At 41.7% G+C, this 23,139-nt stretch overlaps 1 protein-coding gene across 2 annotated transcripts in view; it reads left to right on the plus strand.

Moving 5' to 3' along the window:
* Positions 1-23,139, plus strand: part of efna2a (ephrin-A2a) — a 97,949-nt gene that overhangs the window by 68,726 nt on the left and 6,084 nt on the right. For both annotated transcript variants that reach the window (XM_085767514.1, XM_085767515.1), the window contains exon 2: positions 18,205-18,497. In XM_085767514.1, coding sequence (XP_085623640.1) covers positions 18,205-18,497 — 293 coding nt within the window. The remainder of the gene's footprint in view (positions 1-18,204; positions 18,498-23,139) is intronic.

Consider the following 23,139-nt stretch of genomic DNA (forward strand, 5'->3'; position numbering starts at 1 on the left):
TCGAGTGAGAATATCATATTATATCCCATGGATTTGTTATTTCACCTCTGTGTGTTTACTCTTCTGTCCCTTGTGTGTTATTTCCTTTTGATTATGAACATAAATCTCACCTGCAGGCCCGGCATTTACATGCAACTGAGGCGATCCAATCACAGGTGCAGGTGCTCATGATGCATTTTGTTCTGATTGCTAGTCATACCATTCAGATGCTGGTATAGCATATGGAAATTATATGAAAAAAATTGAAAATCTTATAAAGATACATTTTGAGTCCAACATTTTGGAAACAATCTTCCAATCATCATTTAGTTTATCTGGACCATGCCAAGGAATATACACTGTGTGTATTGTTATGATCTTCTTTTAATTTCCACCAGACTTGGCAGACGAAGCCCATTTCTTCCTCCCACTGGTTAAAAACAACACAAAGACGTTACTGTAGCACTGGAGCTCAGGAGAAATATCACCTGACTCTTTCCTTCACCTCTACAGAGCTTTTTTAGCATCTTTCAGGTTTGCGTTATGGTTTTCTGGGACACAGCGTTATACTGTGTTGGTTCTCTCTCACATAGCTCTCTGCGTCGTTTTCGGCTGCAGCAGAAAGCAATTTTTTTTGGGGGGGGAGGGGGGTTGGAAATAGCCCGAAAAACCCACTGTAAGCTACTTGCCCAGCTCTAAGTGGCAGACAGACATTGTTAGAGACTAACTGGGGAATTCATTGGACCATTTGGCAGCTTAAAAAGCCAGACATTTCCCCCAGGAGGTGATTGAATGTAAAAACAAGCGCTAAAAGTATGGTGAATATTGAGCCTAGATTCATCAGGTGGACAGTAAACGCGGCTCCAGATGAAGGCTAATGTTGCTCTGTGTCTGCTGGATGTGTTAATAAGTGACTAAATATGGTGAAGTTATATTACTCTCTTTTTTCCAAACTTGTTTCCTCTGTCCCTTGTAACATAACTCTATTGCAGATGTTTACCTCACTTAACCAGTGCCTCACTTATCTCTATGGCAACCTACACAATGATTAAGACCAGAGGCAAAGTGTGAAGTTATGCAGTGTCGATTTAAACCATAAAAAAATATGCAACATACAGTTTAAAGTTCATCTACAAAGTTCATCTACAAAATAAATCCCCACATATGAGTTATTTAAAGATAGCTTTCATATTTAAATGTCATGTAACCCTGTGAGATGGGATCACATTTTTTCGGGAGCCTCCTTTTCATAGACTTGAATATGCATATAAGTATTGTGGATGATTTTGTGTGGTTCTTCGCTATAAATCCATAACATATTGATCTCAGCCATGTCATCCAAAATGGCAGTGTCCTCATCAACAAGCCAAGAGCTGCTGCCGAAAGAGCACAACCATGTCTGCAGAATGTCAAGGGATTCACAGCATCCAGATGTGATGCCAACTGTGAATTTTAATGGCACATTCGGCTGCAGCCTCCATCATGAACGTTCCCTCATCTAGCAGCTAAAAAAAATAAAAAAGACTCAGGGTCCATTCGATAACGCAAATTCATAACTCAGTTAGAAGATTCGCATTGGCTCTGTGGTGATGGATGTGCGGAGACGACTGCACGAAAAACATTACCGCAGGACATCTTTGCACAATTTGTCCCCCCGTAGTTTGGAGCGTACTCTGTGAAAAATCAGCTCTCTGCACACAACAGTAAGTTTTGAGATGGATAAAAGACTTCTATCATCACAAGCAAAGTAGCTCCAGGCCAGGTTGAAATCATAACCAAGACTGACTAATGTTTATGGATTTGATAGTGTGCGTGTGTGAAAGTGTCTTTTTGCATGTGTGTCTGAGTGTATACTGTATGTGTGCGTATAGTGGGGCGGTTGGGGGGGGCTATCTGTGACTATTTATGAAAAAAAAAAAAAAGAAGAGCAAGACTGCAGGAAGAGAGACTGAGAGAGAAGCAGCGAGTCTCTGTGGAGTTGTTTTGGTCATGGTGCTTGAGCACTCTGATTAATGCTCATAGAGAGACACCAGATGGAAATAGAGAGAAAAAGAGAGAGAAAGAGGGAGTGAAGGGGTAGAGGAGGAAATTTGGGGAGAGGGGTACCGTGGAAGATGATCAGAGGGAGGGAGAAGGAGAGAGAAAAGGGGCGGATAGAGGCAGGAGGTGGAGTGAAGAAGAAAAAAAGATTAAACTTAACACGAAGAGATGATGAGAAAAAGCAAGAGAGAGAAAGTGAATTTGAAACTACACACACAAAATGATTCTTCTGTGACTTTTGGTTATAGCAGAGCTTCTTTACTGTCATCCCTTTTCCCATGGAAGACCACTTTAAGTTGATTTTGAACTTTATGATTCATATATTTAAACTTTTTAAAGAAATAAAAAATATTAAGCATGCTGCTTTAGCCTTTAAACTCGAGAGGACATGCTGTGTGGAAAGAGTTTAATTGACAGCTGAGCCACCAGGTTAGCCAAAGACAGTTGGGTTACAATCACACACTGCCTTTTAAATGCACTGTAATAACCTGTTTCCTGTAAATTCATCATCAGATTACTCCCCCACAGATAGTTAAATGTCAGGAGGATAGTCTGCGTTAGATTCAGTTTTAGTTCTTCTAGTTTTTTAGATGGAATAATTTAGAATATGAACTGTTAATGCCACATGTAGAGAGCATTTTTATTCAGCTGCTCAGTGATCTTTCCCTTTTGACATCTTTGTGCCAAGAAATCTGCCTTTTCCAGGAGAAGAATGTGTGTGGAAATCGAGTTTTATCTAAATTCTTGAGTACAATGTGTAAGACATCTGGATCAGTTGACTGCAGCCTGGCTACATAAACAAACTTAAGTTAGCTTGTATAGTGTTTCTTACCAAACTGCACTGTCTTGTATTGTTTATTTTCCTCCAAATGTGCAGTGTTGATGTCAGTATTAGCTTAGTTAGCTTGTGTTATGTGTATAGGAAAAAAAGAGGACCCATTCAGAACAACATACACCACTCCAGAGCAGCAGTAAATGATCACACACTCCACGGGAGGTTTTATTTTATTTGCCAACTGTACTAAATAATTAGCGTTTAAAGCTAATCATACTATTATTTATGCGTATACTTACAACAGCGGGTAGTAGGCTATAGCCAGGGTATTGCAGGGTGTGCTTTTACGTGACTGTAACATGACATAATCATGGCATAACCACAGTTTCCGTTAAAGGCACAGCGGTTACTTTTATTGTTTTAATTTCCTGAAAAGTTAACTATCACATGTCAGTGGCTAAAAAAAGTCTTCAGTGTCTGGTTGTGCTAAACCATCTCCAGCCGTTCATTTTCGGTCTGCAACGTCGGTACGCTTTGTTTTAAAGCTTTTGAGGTCTTTTTACACTTGTGCTAATTACTATCCTCTCGCTCAAACTTCACTTTACTTCACTTGCAGTCTATAATATACATGGGTTTAAATTTTGTTCTGTGTGGTACAAAAAAAGTCAGAAAATCGTGCTCCAGGACACGATTCAGTGGATGATGATGAGCACGAAAAGTTGAGATCATTAAGTATGTAGCCCTATAATAAAAAATGAAGTTACAACCAATGATATTTTGAAAGACAGAGACAGAGCGTTTTGTTAGTGCATGAAAAATGCATTTTGTCTTTTGTACCAAATAATCTTGCCATTTGCAGGTAAGCTTTTTAGCTGTTTGATGTTCTGCTGTTAACTAGGCAGTATCCACCCTGCTGCTTGGTCAGCATGGTGCTTTTCTTCCAATGCATGTTTATTCGTTCGCTTCTACAACAACGTTCAGAAATGTGTGTTTCGCACAAAAGAAGGGTCTGCAGGATGCGCAATTCACTGAGTAATTTAACTTCATTTGGGCTTGAAAAATGGTGAAGTACGGAAAAGAAAGAGTGCTTCAAAATGTGCTCCAACAGTGCCGCTCTTGTAACATTTCCTCTTCTTTTTTTTAAAGACTCTGACGAGGCTGTAAAGTGCCTATACAAACTGTTTGAGCAGGATCCCACAAAGAGCATCTGCAAAAGTGCTCATTATCTCACCAAGATTGGGTACAAGCCTGAAGAATCTCTTTTTTTGTTGTTTAAGAGTGTAGTTGTAGATGTGAGGTTTGCAGAGGAGAAAATTTTTGAAGGAGAGAGAAAGAGAGGAGAAGGAGGAGGAGGTGGTGGGGGTGGGGTGGAGAATTTTGGGAGATCAGTGGCAGGGAAGAAGATGAGAAAAGAGGGTTTGGGCGCAGTGGGATTACTCCAAGATGTGGTGAGTGGGAGACAGGAATACAGAGAGAGAGGAGACAGAGAGACAGCACTTCTTTTTTTGATTTGTACTAAAAAATTAAGTAGCCCCCTTCCCCAAAAAAACCTTCAGATGTTTTCACACTGTAATTTTAGAGACATTTGTCCAATAAAGGAATCTAAACAATGTGAAACAAATTAATGTTTTTATAGGAGATGAGGTCTTAGCTACTTAAACTACTGAGTTGAAATTAAAACCTGATTCTTGCCACAGTGAAAGTAAGAAATTAACATTGTTGTCATTGATAAAAGAAGGTCTTATTTTATTTTAGAGGAAAAGACGGTGGTGGTGCGAACCCAAAACACTGTTAAGTGGGAAACGTTTGGAAAGTCGCTCATCCACCTACACGTCTCCTTGAGAGGTTTTTCACTACTTTCAAGGCATCAGTATGCTAAGTAGTTGTCGGATCATCAAACAGCTTGTGAACCCCCCCCCCTTCACTCATATGCCCCCTGTTTTTTTGGGATGGGAGGGGGGCCTCACTTCCAACAATTTTGTTACTTTTCAGAAAACAGAGGAGAAATCCACGATAACGCTGCCAGCGTACTCCCAGCAAGCTGCTTGTCAGAAAAGTGGAATGGCTTTGGAAAGATGGAAATTGGGGAGCCGCTGTCTGTCTGCCCATTTCTGAAACCTCCCCTAAACGGACTATTCAACATTCACATCCACGTCACGCCACGTGTGAGGTTGACCAGCTGTGCAGAGGCGAGAGAGAGGAGCCGGGGTGTGAATTCCTCTTCAATCTCTCTCCTTTTTAAATCTTTACACAGCTATTTATGTCACTTTTCTTATGTGGAGACTGTCTGGAAGTGTTCTACTCCTCTTTTTTTTGAAGAACTATTGATATTTCGCCCACATTTTTGCCTTAGATGTGGTCAGACGATACTTGCACTAAACTTGTACAGTGTGGAAGGTATTTTGAAACAACCTCAGCTCATCATAATTCATCAGACTACTACACTAGAGGTTCTTGTGGTTAAAGTAAATATTATGATTTGAAGTTTCTGAACAAAGAACAAATACTTTTCTGTTGTTTCTCTGTGTGAGACCACCATCAGTTTCGGAGCTGCTTGTTGTGTTTTTGGCTTTAACACCTTGGAAGTGACACTGAAATTCGACTGAAACCTGGTGACAGGAAGAAAGATTGACATAAAGCAAGGAGGCTTAGGAGGGGGATGTGGTGGAGACGAGAGTGGAGGGATGGACACAGGCAGCAGAAACAGAGGGAACGAGAAAGAGAGAGGCAAGTTGAAGGCGGTGACCTTCACTCCATCCAGACCCACGTACAACATTTAGCACATATGGCTCCGCTTAATGTGGCGAGACTTCAGTATGCGTGTGTGTGTGTGTGTTTGTCTCCATTTTGGATCCGCTCACAGGTGTGTGTGATCATTAGTATGAGCGTGTATGCTTCCCTATGTGTGTCTTTGATTTTTATTTACATGCTAGTGTTTACTTGTGCGTTGCCACATGGAGAAAGTCTGCGCGCGGCTGCTGCATGTGTGCGTATACGCGTGTGCGTGCGTGCCTGCAAACACAGCGTGTATCTTAATTGGACTCCATTCAAGTGTTTAATTACTCATTAGAGATGCTGCAAAGCAATCTATACACCAGCTTTCCCTGTTCGCTCCCTCTGCCCTCTGTGACTTCCAACCCACAGAGGCTCAAACGCTTTGACCCAAACTACATGGATTAGTTCACCTCGTCAATCTGGATCAACCCGTTCATATTAGATGAAGATCCTTAAGGCTGGAGGGTGATGCTGAAGCGAGACGGACAGCTAATAAGTCAGTCAGCCAGTCAGTTGGTTTGACATTCAGCCAGTTTGTTCATGTGTAAGATTAGTAGTCAGTCAATCAGTCAGATGGCAGGATGCCTTTTCATCCTTATCCAGGTAGTAGTCAATTAATAGGCCAGTCAGTCAGTCAGTAAGTCAGTCAGTCAGTAGGCCAACAAGCCTGGTAGTCTTCTCGCTGGCCGAACAGTCACCTTCATAATTGTGTTGTCACCGTGTCAATCTGTTAACGCGTCTGTCACCCTGTCAATCAGAGAGTGGAAAAACTCTATAAGCTCTTCTTTCTTTTATAAAGCACCACAGCAAGTACAGTACAAGTACAGATAAATCACAAGTCAATAAAATATAACCAGCATTGACATCGGAAACAAAATAAAATGGAAACAGCATAAAAATATTGGCAGAGTAAATAATAAAGGCCGTTTCTTTTTTTTTTTCCTTCATAAAGTTGGAGCTAGAACAGAAAAATATGATCCCTTATGCTGTAATGGAACTTTTATCGGTGTTTGGTTCTTGGCAGAATACGAGATTGAAAGATCATAAATATCTAACAAACCAAACCATGGTGTGTTTGGTTTTGTAACTCTGCCCCTGTGAGGATAAAGTTTTTGGCCAAACGTCAGCTGGATGTTTTTGTATAAATATAAGAATGAAAAGAAGAACATGAAAGCAACTGTTTTTTGTTAATTTTCCTTTTTCCATGTGTGTGTTTGTTGAGCCATGATAAACTATTGGTGGTCATGTTGATTGACAACCCATCCCAATCTATGAAAAAAGAAAAGTCATTAAAACTGCATTGTAAAATCTGAAGAATGCATGAGTATTGATGGCATGAAAAATAAATCATCTGGTTCTTCGCCCTTCTTTAAACATTGACTCTGTGGATACGTGACATTTCTGCAGGGTGCTGACACAAATCCTCTCTTGTCATTGCACCCCACCCACCCACCTACCCACCCACCCTCCGACTGTGTTGAGAGATTCTTATTGGTGTGTGCTTGCTTGGACACCAGCCATGACACCCTTCTCGCTCAGCTTTGGGCCAACCTTGTCGATACCAATTCAGCCCCGATGCTGTTTATGCTGTCGACAGTGCCAAAGCCGGTGCTGCATCACGGTGAATGCCCCCTCAGTAAATGAGGAGACTGATACAGGCATATCATGCACTCCTGTCTGTCAGCTTGTCAGATGCGCCGCGTGTGCCCAAGCTCTCATCTTGTCTGTCTGACTAACTCGTCCTTCTTGTCCATCCATCAGTGGCTTTGTTGCGCTATCTGTCTGGCTTCATGTCTATTCTCTCTCTACTTTATCTCTGTATATTTCAGCTTCAACGTCACAAAGGTGACAATTATCCTTCCAGGGGGTCTAGAGTTTTCTCTTTTTTTCAACAAGGTTTGTTATGTTAATTCAGTCTGTGGGTGTCAAGTTGTGTCTGTGTGTATGACGAGGAGCATGTTTGTGTCTGCCTGTGTGTTTACGTGTGTGTGTATTTGCCAAGGATTGGCACAGGCGGCTCTCAATCCACAGGGGGCCCATGTTGCCCGTCTTGGAGAAATACATAATAACCTTTCAGATGTGCTGAATGTCACCACGGTGATCTATGGGCGACATTATTCGGAGTGACAGATGTGAAACTTGTCAACACAACACAACTTGAGCTCGGGAATGGGAGTGTGTGCTTGTTGTGGAGTTTTTTTTCTCCGTGATTTATTTTTCCATCTCTGCTGTTTACGTACAAGTATGCCATGAATGTGTGTGTTGTGTTGGCTGATTGTTGTTGTTTCTGTCTGTGTTGAGGAAGGATCAAGAGGCAATTTACATAATTAAACATGTGCATCTGTGTTCATGAATCTCAGTATATTCTCTGTGTTGATATCGCTGTACGTTGTGGTGTATGTGTTGATGTACAGCTAGAATGTGTCTCAGTGTGTATGTGCAGCGTATTTATGTACCAGAGGAGGCATGGTCTGCAGAGAGACCACAGGAGTTTGAAGTAATTGAAGTAACTGGTTGAAATAAACCAAAAACCAAAGCTCACTTTCATTTACAAAATATTATTTTACTCTTCACTGGAAAAAAATCCATCACTTATAGATTGGTCATTGATTTTCAAAGCTCATCCTCAGCTCTCTACCAGTTTATGTGGAGTGTGATGAGTGTTGAGTGTGCGACGAATTGGTGATGAAGCAAAAGATTCTCTGAGAAGTAGCACATTGGCTTTTTTAAAAAAGTATTTTATCTAGGTGTTTATAGCAGTCCAAAAGATTTTCCAATTTCTCAAGAACAAGCCACAAGTTGGACCGGTTTCAAAACAGGTGAAGACTTTGCGTATCTTTTGTGTAGGCAGGTGCGTAGGAACAGGATGAGTGAATCCAAAGAGACAGTCAAAACAATCCAGCACACTGTCTTAATGCGAATCCCAGTGAACTACAGCCTACGGTGGCGTGCTGCTGCCCAACATGTCATTGAACTCCTTTCACGCTGGACTGGATTTCTGTATGGGATATATTCAAGCCAAGGTAGTAAAGTGAGGCTTTAGAGCCACAAACGGCCGACAGCCTGTTCCTCTTGGAAAACAGGATGCATCAGCAGCTATGAAGATCATTTCCAAACATGTAAAATATGAAAACCTGAAATAATCCAGTGTTTTACTGTCTCACTTTTGGTTTTTTGGAATTATAAAGTAGAGATAAATGCAAAAATAACACTGGCTGTTTTTCTTCTCGTCCTCCCGAGCATTTTCAGTTACCAGCTGATGCTGTTACATGCATGTAGGCTATGTAAAGTTACGTCTGACTCCGCGTGTGGCTGTGTATAGGGAGGTAATGTATTTACTCTGCTCCACATACCTAAGCATCAGCAGCTATGCCGCGGGAATCACAGGCAGAGATGACAGCATGAGAAAAGGAACACCACATGCTGGGAGAGAAGCATCTAAGCAGACTTAGCAAGAGGAGGATGTGTTTGTGTGTGTGTGTTTCTGTGTATGTCGGGGGTGGGGACTGGGGAGGGAGTCATTTTGAACATTCAGAAAGGATGAGCAGAAAACAGAGGGAGGCTGGATTGGGGGGAGTAAAAATACACTAATGGGGAGGGGGGAGGGAGTTAAGACGGAAAGTACAAGGAGGACAAAACAAAGGCAAGATGAGAGTTATGATGAGTGAAAAGAGGAGACAGTAACAGTGTCAAAAGATGCTGCCGTTCTCCTGGAGGGAAAAAAGGGAAGAAGTGCGAATAAACGAAGCTGAGGTGAGTGGAGATGAAGAGTGAAGGAGAGGAGGGAAGGGAAAGCAGCTAAAGACAGACTGAAGACAGGAGCAGATGAAGATGGAGAGATAGAAACGGAGAGTAATGTGGAGTTAATTGGAGAGACGTTGAGAGTGAGTGAAGCTGCAGTCGAGCAGCCTGAGACGGCAACATTAACGAAGTCTACGCAGACGCACAAGTCGCTAAGCAGCCTGCAGCTCCCCCCTGCCAAAAAGCCAAATGAGGTGAAATTGGGCACATTTCAGATGAAGAATATGAATTTCTACATTTAAAGGAGTCAGGGTTTTTTCATTTGGCCAACAGTGCCTGGAATTGGTTGCAGTTAGGCAAAGATAAAAGGTGCAATCTCTTTGTGAGCGGACGTGGTGGAGCGCAAACCGGCTGTTCATTACCGTCAATAAGAGAATGAAGATAAACTCTGTGCTGGCGGAAAGTATCGCTCACTGTGTCTGCTGGTGGAAGTTTGCAATGAAAGTTGCATTTTCCCCAACTTCCGTGTTTAACTGGAGAAGCGGAGATTAATCGAAGGTTTAAAATGAAAATCAATCCACATCTGAGTCATCATCAGTCTTTTCTTCTTAACTCATTTTCCAAAGAACGACCCTCTAAGAAGAGAACAAGAACTGATTCGATTGGTCAGTTTTAATGCTTGTCTTTCACCTCACACTCTCAGTTCAAGGTGCTGTGCAGAGTTTTTTGGAGACAGAAGTTGAATTCATTATTATTTCACAGTTTGAAGGTCGCTTTTTCCTTCCCCCCCAAAAAAACATTTGCAAAACCATTAAAAAATATATTCGAATTGCGATTTGTTTACACTCCCATTAGCCCGCTATCTCCTTCTTCACTGCCTCCTAAAAGCTCCAAAAAATTCAAATATGCAGTGTTTTTGATAAATGTGATAAAAATGACAGCTTCACCTTCAGTTAAGTATGACAGAAAATAACACCCATCATTACTAAACTAGCAAATTTGCAAATCTGACTGCGACATGAGCTGCATAGCGGATAGTGAGCATGGTTGTTGCACCTTTAATTTTTTTGTGGTGTTTGTGTGGTTGTTTGCTGATGAAGAACTTGTAGGTCAAAAAAGACCCAGCCCTTTTCATTTAAACCAACTTTTTAACTAAAGCGTTTTCTCTTGACTGACATCCCGTAACGAGAGCAGTTTTTTTTTTTTTTTTTCCCAGGCCACACAGCACGAACGCCACATTAACAAGAGTGACAGAGGGAGATCAAGTGGAGCTTGGGGGGAAAAAGAGAAAGTTAGGGATGGAGAGAGGAGGGTGACATGGTGAGAAAGGGAGAACGGAGGAGAGAGCGTGCAAAGCATCCTTTGATGTTTGTTCGCTGATCCGGCCCGCTGTTTAGGACACAGGCAGGTATGGTAAACATCCGAGGCTTCTCCAACCTGACGCTTTGATCACAGCCATGCTGAGAGATGATTGCTGATGATTCAGTGGTGTCAGAATATTAAGGAGTGGCCACAACACACACACACACACACATTACTGTACGCAAATGCCTGCATACAGTACATAAACACACACATCAGCTTTAATTCTCCTTCTTCTTTCTCTCCTAATCTTTCATTTGAACTTTTAAACTCCCCCATTTCTGTTCTCTTTTCATTCCGACGTGCACACACAATACCATAAAACCCTTTTACACAGACTCTTTACCGCTGATTGTGGTTCAAGCCTCGAAACGAGCCGTTTACATCGAGACGAGAGCCAGCAGCCAAAAGCCGAGTCCTCCAGCCGCATCTGGCTAACCTCACCAGACAATTCAATTGCCCTGAAAGAGTGAGGAGAATCTGTGAGACATCAGGGGATTAGGAACGAGGCAAACCATCATATCATATTGCACAGGTTTACACACAGACAGTATTAAAAAGAAATGGCTCCAAGCGGTGGAACAAAACACTGAAAAAGACAACGTACTGAACAACATGCACCTGAACAACACTGTTTTACGGGCATATTTTAAGATTCTGTTAAGTTTTCAAGATCTGTCTTCCTCCCTACTTCAGAACCAACCAACTTTTCCCTCCTCGTGGTAGTTTTGTGTGTGGAAATAATATCGACTGTCAATATCCCGGAGATGCAGAGAAGCTATTTTTGCCTGGAAATGAAAGATAATCAAGTTTTATCAGCCGTAAAATAGTATTTCTTGTCCCGGTGATAAGAGTTTACACAAAATGAAGTGAAATGATAAAATGGATTAGTGGACCTTTATAATTTTACACTATACTTTAATATGAGCTATCTTAAAGCCACTATGTGTAGAATTTTATGTTTTTGTGCCAGCATCTGCCAAAGTGTTGTTATGGGGACATTTAGAGCAACTTTCAATAGCTAGGCCTAACATAAAGCTAACAGGAACTTTAGATTTAAACTTTGTGACAGTTTATATTCTTTGTAAACTCCTCATACTCTTCTGGCTGCATTATTCATGTGCACATCAGCAACAAGCTAAATGCACTTCCATTAAAGGTTGAAAGCAGGATATGGCCTTTGTAGTTGTTCTGGAAACCATTGTGAGCAGAGCTACAGGTGCTGGAAAAATGAAGAGTACTGTCTGTACAATAACAATATTAAAATGATTGAATGAAATGAATCTGGTAAAGATACATAAATTCCAGAAAGTTTCAATACCAGTACCGGTAGCACAGTTTATTAGCTTAAAAGGCTATTAAAGGAATTTGCTAATACATTTGCAAACAGACCACTGGTGATTTGAATTCAGTTTGAGCAGTGAGTGCCTACAAATCCCTCTCTATACCAACAAAACAGAGGTGTTATGGTATGTATATTCTCCTTTCTGCAATCTGCAATAATCCCATAATGCAATTCACCGCTCACCATTGAGTGACCATTGTAAAGGGAGTAGTGAATGATGTCGTTATAACACTGTCAAATATGAAAAAAGCAGCATGTTATGACAGTGTAGGCCTACTAACACTGTAAGCAGTGCTGTTATCTTGAAAGGCTTAAAGTGCTTGTGTGCAAAAAAGAGTATTTTCCTCTTGTGATATCTCGTCATGCAGAGCGGCTTTCTCAGCTTTAAGACATGCTTCTCTGAAACTTCTGGTGCCTCCATAATACAATGAAAGTGAATGACAATTTTGTTGGGGTGATCCCATCATGAGAAAAAAAAAACTTCAACAGTTAAATGGCTTTCAAGAAACAGCTAGTGGATAATCCACAGACCTCCCTGTGGAGAGTTTTCATTAGAGCTACAGGAAATAGTCCCTTTGACAACAGTTGACACTGTTTGGCAATAAGGAAATTGTATTCATCTTTATTCATCTCACCTCAAATATGTTTTTTTTGAAAGGCTGAACTGACACTTAGAGAATAAGAGGATTCCAGACTCGACATCTTAACTCAAGAGCAAGGAGATAAATTATTCATACGCTGTCATATAGAGAATTGACATTATCACGAAAATGACACTTAAAGAGTAAAGCCCTCTGAAAACCAAGCCCTGATTTTATTGGTGTAATGTCTTTAAGAAAGCCTCCAATGAGGTTTTAGTGGATTTTCTTCTAAAAATATAGCGAAATGTTGTCTTAGGGCTGACAGTCTATAGATTATTAGGTATTGATGATTCAATAACACCAAATAATGTATCTTTAAAATGATTTTTATTGACATGAAAAGGTTTGATGCAGCACAAAAAAACTTGATATAGGCACTTTTCCATGACCTTGCAAAAATTGAAATTTCATAACATCATTATTATGATTTTTACCATTATTGAAGTTGAACATCATAGAGAATTTTTGATGTCTGAGGACTCTTATTATTTGGAGGTTGCCATCCTCATTTGGGTCTCCTTATGAGCGAAACTGAAGGAAGCAGCTTTTTTGATCTGTAAAACACAAACGAGCATCATTCCTGACGCTTGTATTTGATGTCTCTCCATCCTGCGACGGCCTCTTTCTTTCAGTTTTCATTGGCAAATGCCCCACATTCAGAAGTGGGAGCAGCACAGGCTCTCTTTATTTTATTTTTTTTGCTATCACTGTTAATCACTGTTATCTGATCTATCTCAAAATCCCCTTGCATCTCTATTAACAAGGCATCCAACACATCCTGAACTGAGCACAGACTTCCTCTCTTTGTCATCTGCCTATGTGCCTATATGCTGAAAGATGCCAAGGAGTCAGTTTAGGACCTCAGGGCCAGATTTGTTCATGTATCAACATCAGACTCAGTTGTTGTTATCCTATTAGCCTGTGGATAAAATGCCTGGTTCCTGCTGAGAGACTCACTGATGCATTTACATTACACAACATATAGTGACTGTAGAGTTAATAGTTGTTTTGCATTTTAATCTAAATACGTCTGTTGTCTCAGATACTTTTCTGATGTTAGAACACATATAGGAGTTGGTGGAGTTTTGTTTAGTTGAGGTAAAAAAAATAACATCAACTGTCACATGTTTAGTTTATCATCTATCAGCTTGCAGCTTTCTATAGCCTACAACTCATAATAAAGTGTCTTGTTTCATTTCCTACTGATACCAACACATCATGTTTCATCTGCCCCACAGTCTAACCTAAAGAGAGGAAACGCTCCAAGTACTCACTACATCGACAGGTCAAAATAACACTAAAATATCCCTTATACAACCTAGTTCACGTTTAATTAATGTCATTGTTATGACAGGTTTATGCCTGCTCCCTTTAATTAAAGTTCTTTAATACTCTGACAAGATTGAAATAGAAATATATGTCAACCCTAGTAGCATTATAAAAATCATTGTTTAAGCCTTAAACAATGATTTTTATAATGCTACTAAGCTGTTAGGAGTTGTTCAGAGAGATTTCTTTCTTAAATGTATTAATGGCAGCGGCGTTGCCACCAGGATGTGGGTGTTGGGTGTATGTCACGCATTCAAAGTGCACGTGTTGCACCAGAAACCATCTGTTAGATTTAGGCAACAAAAACACTTGGTTACATGTAAATAAGGACATTGTATCTGAAGTCCTTGTGAACTTTTTATGTATTCTGGTGCTGAACTTAAACACAACCTCTAAGTCACTACAAGTGGATGTTGTGTTGCAAATGCTGTATTTTTGTGGAAATCAACCTACTTGGAATTTGACACATATGTAAATTGACAATATATCATCATTATGTGAACATTATCCCCTCCTATAAAATGCATTAAAGCCTAAAGTTATATAAAAACATGGCTGCATATGCGCATTAAAAGAAAGGCACACCATTGTGTGCAATTTACCCTCACTCACCTCACACAGATAAGTTGTGCGAGGAAGTGACGCGCTGTAAGTGTGAGTGCATTCTCATGTCTTTTTGGTCAGTGCAGTGTGTGTGTTTAATTTCAAATGACACGCAGCCTTAGAGCAAGCCATGCAGGGACACACACACACAGATCCGCACATTAGTACACACACCAGCATGTACTGTTTAACAGCTCGGAGTGCCGTGGCCACACACCTGCACATGCAGACACACACACACACACACACACAGATGCCTCTCCTGGGCATATTAGGAATGCAGACAGTGTCACAGGAGCAGGGCAGGGCGCTGAGTAGCTTAATACAACCTAATGTATCCTGGCACATTAGCCCTTTCTTGCATTGAGCATCCTCACTCATTGAGAGCCATTTTACCAAGCCACTTTATCATTTAACCAAGCACACACACACGCACACATTTTCATCACCCACACACACACTTGATTGTATACCACAGTACTAATGCTCAGATGGTAGTCATCCATAAATGTTTCAGTGCACAAATCAATAGGCAAAGCGCATTTGTCTCAGATGGAAACCCACAGTCGTACAAATTGAAATGAAAGACAGAAAACTCCTCTTCCATCTGCTCTTCCTCCATCTGGCCTCCTCCTCCTCTTTTGCTCTTACTTTCCTCCTTTTTCGCCTTTTCAGACTTTTTTTTTTTTACCCTCATTTCATGGAGGCTCATTATCCCTCCTCATGCACCCCTCCTTTCTTTTTCGTTTGTCCTCACCCTGCACGTATTTCTATTTCCACGTTCTCTCTCTTTGTCTTACTCCCCCTGTTCTCGCCTTTGGGCCCTTTTTTTTATTCTCATTCTGTGCATTTCTCCCTCTGTTTCTCTCTCTGCCTTTCCCCTCCTTTAGTTGTTAATCAGAGTTGATTGGGAGCAGAGAGAGCCGAGAGGAGCTCCCCAGTGGATCAATGCCTCTAAATGATCTGTTCAAGGATCCCTTTAGAACCTGCAAAACTCGCTCTGATAGGGCACCGAAGCATGAAGGCGCTCATTTCACATCTAACTCACTTCCTGATTTGCCCTCTGGGAGAGAGATAGGGCTGCAGTTATTGGGATAATTTGTCCCAAAGCTAAATATCCCACTAACCAAAAGTGCTTAGACCAAAATGTCTTCATTCCAGGCAATCAATTACTGCCAAGGTGAGGGGGGAAAATGATGAATTTGTTTAAAAAGCTTGGTCTGTGTGTGTGTGTATGTGTGTGTGTGCCCCATCTGAGATGACAAGATTGCCCGACAACTGGCTTTGTTTATGCTCATTTGACTGAAGAAATTTTCCTGCGCCTCAAATTTACTGAGCTTCGAGAAACACGATTTGATAACGTGCGGCAGCTGAATTTTAAATGTATTTGACGTGGTACATTTCAAATTAAATTGATCGTAGCCATGGTGATGGATGATGTTAATGACGAACAAGAAGAAGCGGTCGCTACAGACACAGACATGTGCACATGGCCCACAAAGAGATTTGATATCAGACCAAACGATCACACATGAATTTTAAACAGCTTCTGAAATGTTAGATGGTTTACTAAAGACACGGAATGTTGAAACCTATTCAATATCGAATCACTGTGAGTCGTTAAAGATGCAAAAACAAAGAGATTATAAAGCTGTGCCCTTGGGACATGTTATTCATGTTAGTGCTGGTAAATAAAATATCTGAAATATCAACTATTTTAATAAATACTGATGCATTTTCTCACAGAGGGACCCAGATATGAAAGCAAAACTGTGCATGGAAAAGTTATGTTGTGTATTGTGAGACTTAAATGCCACATTCTGAGTATTGATTTATTATTAGATGTGAAATATGAATTTATCAGTTTCATTTTGAAGAACTTTGTGAATAGATAGTATGAATTTGAAATAAAAGCCTCATATTGGGAATGTTAACATGAGATTTTTTAGTATATTAGCCTATGGCAGTTTTAAAAGATTAAACCATGTGACGTTCTGTTGTCTTTTTTGGGGGTATTTTACCCAAAGCCATATGAGGCCAAGTCTTTTGTGTTGCAAAGCTCCATTTTTGTCCCTTAGTTATTAAAAACATCAGCAAGCCACGGCACCGCACTGGCTCCGTCTTTTGATATCGAGTTGATCTGAAGACCACCAGCCTTCTGCCATTAATACTTAAATAAAATGTGTACTAATCCACAGCTGGAAATAGTCCCAAACAAATGCACCCGTTTAGCTAATTGGCAGAAAAAAGTGCTATTTCAAAAAACGTATTTAACCTCTTTTAAAAATTAAGATATGTATTCATGACCCATTTTTGAACATTTATGAAACCAGTGGGGAAAAGGGAGACGGGTGTTACAGACAGGGTGGGGAAGCGGAAAGATTTCGCAGTAATACACAGTTGGTTTTGATCTTTTAATGGCATTTGTTGGCAATAACAAAAATATAGAATATCACCAGATTTATCCTTGAGGAGAGACCGTTTCCCTCCACTGACTACAAGATTGTAAACAGAAGTTCAATCCCCATATACGCAATATTGGCACCACAACATAAACCCAAATAGAGCATGCATTTTGTAGGTATGAAAAAAAAAATGCAGCCATATGTTTCTAATATATTATATCGCAGAAGAAGCGGGGGCTTTTGAAAAGAGACGAAGAGATGGCGTTCAGGCACCATCTTATGTACTGTATTTCCCATATGTTACCTGCATTTGTTTCACAAGATCCTTGACTCAGTGCCAGAGGGAAGATATAACAAGAAAACCTGCCACATTACATAGCCACTCCAACGTGTGTATATATCCCCGTATTTCTTCTTCACTAACCTCTGACCCACTTGTATTCATCACGCCAGCCTCAATGATCTGCATGTGTATGGAGCTAAGTGGACATTCACCACAGCTGCCTCTATACACTTGCTCGAGGGTGGTGGGATGATAATGCGTACTCTCTCCCATCACTCGGCCTACTTATCCTGAGTGTCATACGAGGAGGCTCATTCAGTCCATGGAACAAAAAAAAAAAAAAAAGACTACCCTCTAAACATACGAACAATTCCCATGAAGCAAAGCTCGTAGAGGTTTATTAAAATAAAATTGGTTAGTGCGCAAACTTCTGCCATAACCAGAGGGATTATTGTAGAATTTTATGGCCTTCTAACAACAACAACACACACACCCTCAAGGATGTTTTTTGCTTTGTATTGCGATGACTCAGGTGGTTTAAAGACCATCTATCAGAAAGCATTGGTTGAAGAGTCCTTGAGCAGTGTGTTAAATCTCTAGGGGCCTGCTGCTGTTTTGTAGATGACTGTGACCTCTGATCCTTGAGATGTGCAAACACACACATAAAAAAATAGTCCCAACAGTAATCATACAATTTCATGTAATCGCAGTCCACGGCCTGACTGCACTAAGTGGATGCTCACCACAGTTTGTGCAATCATACAGAAACTGAATACACTGTAGTAGGTAGTAAACATTCATAGCTTTGTAGGAATGTATGCATTTTAGCTCTGTAAACTATTCCCATAGCCCTCATACCACTGCTCGCTGATCCGATGTATATGCCTGAGGCCTGTTTTAACCGATTTCCCGTCTGTGTCTTGCAGGTTCTGGCATGGGGAGTACAGGGTGGCAGTGAACATAAACGACTATCTGGACATCTACTGTCCTTACTATGAGGGTCCTCCTTCCCACGGGCGCATGGAGCGCTACATCCTCTTCATGGTCAACCACGAGGGCTACACCTCCTGTCAGCACAGGATGCGTGGCTTCAAGCGCTGGGAGTGCAACCGTCCCAGTGGTCCTGACGGGCCCCTGCGCTTCTCAGAGAAGTTCCAGCTCTTCACTCCCTTCTCCCTGGGCTTCGAGTTCAGGCCTGGACACGAGTACTACTACATCTGTAGGTTGCCCAGCGAGGCGGTGTGTGTTTGTTTGTGTGTGTGCATGGTTAGAGACTGTGTGTGCAGGGGCGGGTCCAGAGTATTTTCTGGTGGGGGCACAAGGGGGGCCCAAAAGTAACAAAAATGAAGGCTGCCATTGACCGCTCTCTTGAATATTTATATTGTACAGTTACACACTGTTTACACGTCTTCATCTTGCTTTTACTGGCCACATGCCTATGACCTTTCCATTTTCCATTTGTAAATATTAAAATTATAACCAATCAATAATCAACTCTTAGCAGAATAAGCAACACAATAAATTCTCAAAGTGAACATCAATATCTTATACTCTTACCCAGTAGTTAGAGCTCAGCTCTGTACAAACATCTCAGTGTTTCATGTAAGAGCATCACTCAAATGGTCAAATTGAGAACAATAACAATCTTACACAATTTTCTTTATTTCCTACACAGAACACTGGGATGTTTGCTGTGCAGAGTTGAGCCTTAGTCAGAAGTTAGTGCTTATAGCTCTTTACAGTGAACATAGCAGTGGGAAAGAGCTTTACACAATGATTGACATTGCCACAAGTCAATGACCATTGTGGGGGGGCACACAGGGTGGCCAATCATATTGCAGGGGGAGCAGGTGCCCCCCCTGTGCCACCATGGAAGATCCGCCCCTGTGTGTACACAAGCAAAAGGGTGTTTGTTTACTCGTTTGTTGTGTTTGTGCATGTGTAGGTGTGTGTTTACGTGTTATCCGCGCTCCTACTCAATATGCATTTGTAAATGATGTGTAAATATGCAATCAACACAAGCTGATTGAGAGGGTTCTCAAACACAGCCCACCATGTCGCTCCCACAGCCACCAGTGTGTATAAACACACCTTCCATCTCTCCCCCCGCTCCCCACTTCCCCCCATCGCTCTAACTCCCTTTATTTTTTGATGTATCTCTCTGCTTCTGTTCAGATCATAAGTGGCGTGCTCAGCAAAGTGGTAAAAATGTCACTAGGCGTAGTTTGTAATCATTTTTATATTAGCTGTATTGATGTTTCTCCTCACTTCAACAAGTGATGTATTAGCACCACAGATGGGCTTTGCCCCCTGAGACTGTTTTTCTGAGCCGAGTTAAAAAGCTATCATTCCCCCAACAGGCACGGGACAAATAGTAGCTTCAAATTACTCTTAAACATTGTTTTCGGCTGCTCGGTGCACCAGATGGGTGGGATAAATTTACTGCATCCGGAGAGTTTAGCACAAAGATCAGTTGGTAATCACAGAAAAGCACGTTAAATTGACTTTCAAAAGCTCTGCTGCTATCAGTGTCCAAACTTTCTGGCGCCGCACAGAAAAGTGCCACTTTGAACGTGTTTGGAGGCTGGAGGAGTGTTGCAGGCGGTGAAGACGAGAGGTTAGCCATGTGTGAATTCACAGACCAGCTGGGGAAATAGTTGAAAGGAAAGTGAATATTCCCAAAATGCAACAGTCATAATTCACACCATCACAAGAGGTCACTTATGAGGAAAATGCATGAACAGGATGTTTTCAGTGCTTGAACAAATGATCCATTCTGTTGCTTTTTATTTTTCCTGCTGAGGACAGTGTTGGAAGTTGCTGTTAACACATTAGCCCTACACTTCACTCTCTTCTTGTTATATACTCAGTCAGTACATATATTGTTCAGACAAAGGACGGTGATTCTAACCAGACATGAGCAGCCTCTCTGTCACCTCACAGCCTGCTACAGGTCTCCTCATTTATCCCTGCACGGTCTGACCTCAACCTTGTTAGTAGGAGATGACGCATTCTCACCATGACCCGTAATCGGATGGTAGTTTTCTACCCCCAGGTGAAGGTGAAGGTCGCCACGCAGCGGCGGCAACAAATTTCTTTGACAAGTTTTTTTTTTTTTTTTTTTAATCCTTGGACAGTGATTCTGACCTCATAGCGATATCCAGATATTGACATGGAGTTTTAATCCAATTTGTAATATAATTAGTGAGATCAGATTTAATTTGTTTTTGGCAATAATATAACTTTGTGAATGAAACCACTGGAAATCAAAAAATCAAAATGTAACGCAGTTGATTGATTTTAATTATGGTGAGATGAAAGTAACACTGTTGAAAGAAAAAAAAAAGTATTTGCAAATATTCTTGGCCCTCGGTCTGTTGTTGTCTCCGCTGACGGCTGTCACAAAGACACAGCAGGCGAGAGTCAGCGAGCTAAAGAGGCGAAACTAACAGCCACCTGATGTCACTGTGCACTTTTCCCAGTCGGCGCACACACACACACATGAAACAGACACACACTCTTTTGTTTTCAGGCTCATGTAAGGATGGACGGGGGCCCCTCCACAGTTGTATAGTTGCTGACTATAGTATTGTGTCTCCGGGACCCCTGGGGGTGTTGTCGATGCCACAAGACGAGGGTGTGTGTGTGTGTGTGTGTGTGTGTGTGTGTGTGTGTGTGTGTGTGTGTGTGTGTGTGTGTGTGTTGTGGAGGAGGAGGAGTTGGTGGTGGTGATGTGGTGGGGGGCTGGTTGTGGGGTCAGTTGTCAAGCAATTGTGAGTCCGTGAAAGGCCATGTCCATCATCCTGACTGACAGGCGCACACACATTTTTGTCTCTCGCTGTTGCTCACATGCACAGAAGAACATACACACACACACACACACACACATGCACAGGTCAGTATTGATGTGGAACGACTGTATGTGACAGTTTTAACCACCCAGTTCTTCCGATGTGTATGTGTGTGTATCCTCTCCACTGATGCTCTGCACAGTAAAACGCATCAATCTTTGATGGTGATTTGTGGCCAGACCTGCACGCGCGCGCATGTATGTGTGTGTGCCTGTGTGTGTGTGTGTGTGTGCGCACTGCTGTGTGTATTTGTCATGCGGTTGACATGTTGACAGGTCTGCTCCACCTCTTACTTCTCCCAGCTGCCATCTGATGAGGTTGAGTGATTTTCAATGGGTTTTTCTGGAGACGCTGGATTGTGGATGTGCTGGGAAACAGTGGTGCTGGACGAGCTGATAAGACTTTTTTCTTTAAATGACAAAAGTAAAAATCATCAGAGGGCATGGCGCAAAGGAAAGGAGGGAGAAAAGAGAGGGGGGGATATATATCTTTCCACCTTTAGCCCCTTTCTCCCCGTAGCATTGCCATTTTTCAGTCAAACAGTGGGGAAGCTGAGACAAAGACATACAACAGGACAGAAAACTGGATTTCACGCCAGCAGCGCTTCATAGGAGACCACGATGCACTTTCTCTGCGCACTGTTAGGAGTTGTAGGTGGAAGATTTGAAGAAATTTGAGGCAAAGGAAGTGGCCTATAGAGAAGGCATAAAAGGGTAAAAGGAGGTGAAGGGCAGAGAGAAAGATGGAAGGAGGAGTGGTGGGTAAAGAAAAAAAAGGGAGGAGAGGGCAAGGGAGGGGTCAGATTTATTTCCTGTGCACTGTGGATCTTGATGATGGTCCTCTCTGGGGTCACAGTGGGCTCTGGCGATGCGGACTTCCTCAAGGGAGGAGGCCAATAGGTCTTCACACACACACACACACTTCTGCAATGCAACCATCAGTGTGTAAGCGCATTCCTTTGCACATATGTGTGTGTGTGTGTGTGTGTGTGTGTGTGTGTGTGTGTGTGTGTGTGTGTGTGTATATGCGTGCATGTCGGCCACCATCTCCTTTCAGGTCTCCAGCTCTATTTCACATCAGAGTGAGGTGGGACTAAAAACCCAGATTCAATTTCGTTTACTTTACTTTGAAGTTTGAATCACAGTAAGTTTTAACATTTTTTCCATTTTTTTTTTTTTAATCGGCATTGAGCTGCTGCAGCACGGTGGCTCTGTGGTTAGCACTGTCGGCTCACGGCGAAAGGGACCTGCGTCTGTAGGGAATTTGCATGGATTTCACTCCCCATTCCAAAGACATTCAAGTCAGGTCGCTTTAACACTCGGTTATTTCCCTAAGGTATGAATGTGAGTGTGTCTGAATCCCAGTGTGCTGGCTCATCCCTCACAGACTTGTTTACATTGCCTCGAGTGCTTCACAAGTGAGTTCACAAGCTTGGAAGCATGGGTTTAAGAGAACTTAAAAGGACATAATATTAGAAACTCTCCAAATGCCCCAAGCAATAAATGTCATTGAAAATGTAATAGGCTTTATTAATGACTACATTATAACAAATTATTGCATATAACTTTAAAAAAAAACACACATCCTTGCTTTATACCCTTGATGTACCATCTCTGACATATTATACCTAGTGTGATTACAGTTTTGTAGCTGTGCTGACGATTGCCCTGTAAAAAAAAGAAAAAAGAAAAGGAGATGTGTCTTCACATATCTGCATCACACAAAAGGAGGTCAGCATCGACGCCCCGCACAGACCTCCAACTTCCAAGTTTCTGGCAAGGAACAGTCCAAAACCGTCCTCTGGTGGAGTCTGCGGATTAATTAATTCCACTGCGTCTTTGGTCTTATCTGGTTGTGTACTTGCCCAGTGTGTCTCCCTGCCATCCCATGAATAGGTACAGGAGCTTAAAGTGATTGGGGTGGATTATGTTGAGGTTTGGTGTCTTCCTGACAATTGCTATTGACTGTCCAATACTGGATTATCGACTGGGAGGGCTCCAAATCCCCAGC

This window comes from Trachurus japonicus, chromosome 22 (genome assembly GCF_045865225.1).
Source record: "Trachurus japonicus isolate A0001 chromosome 22, Traja_1.0".
Lineage (NCBI taxonomy): Eukaryota > Metazoa > Chordata > Actinopteri > Carangiformes > Carangidae > Trachurus > Trachurus japonicus.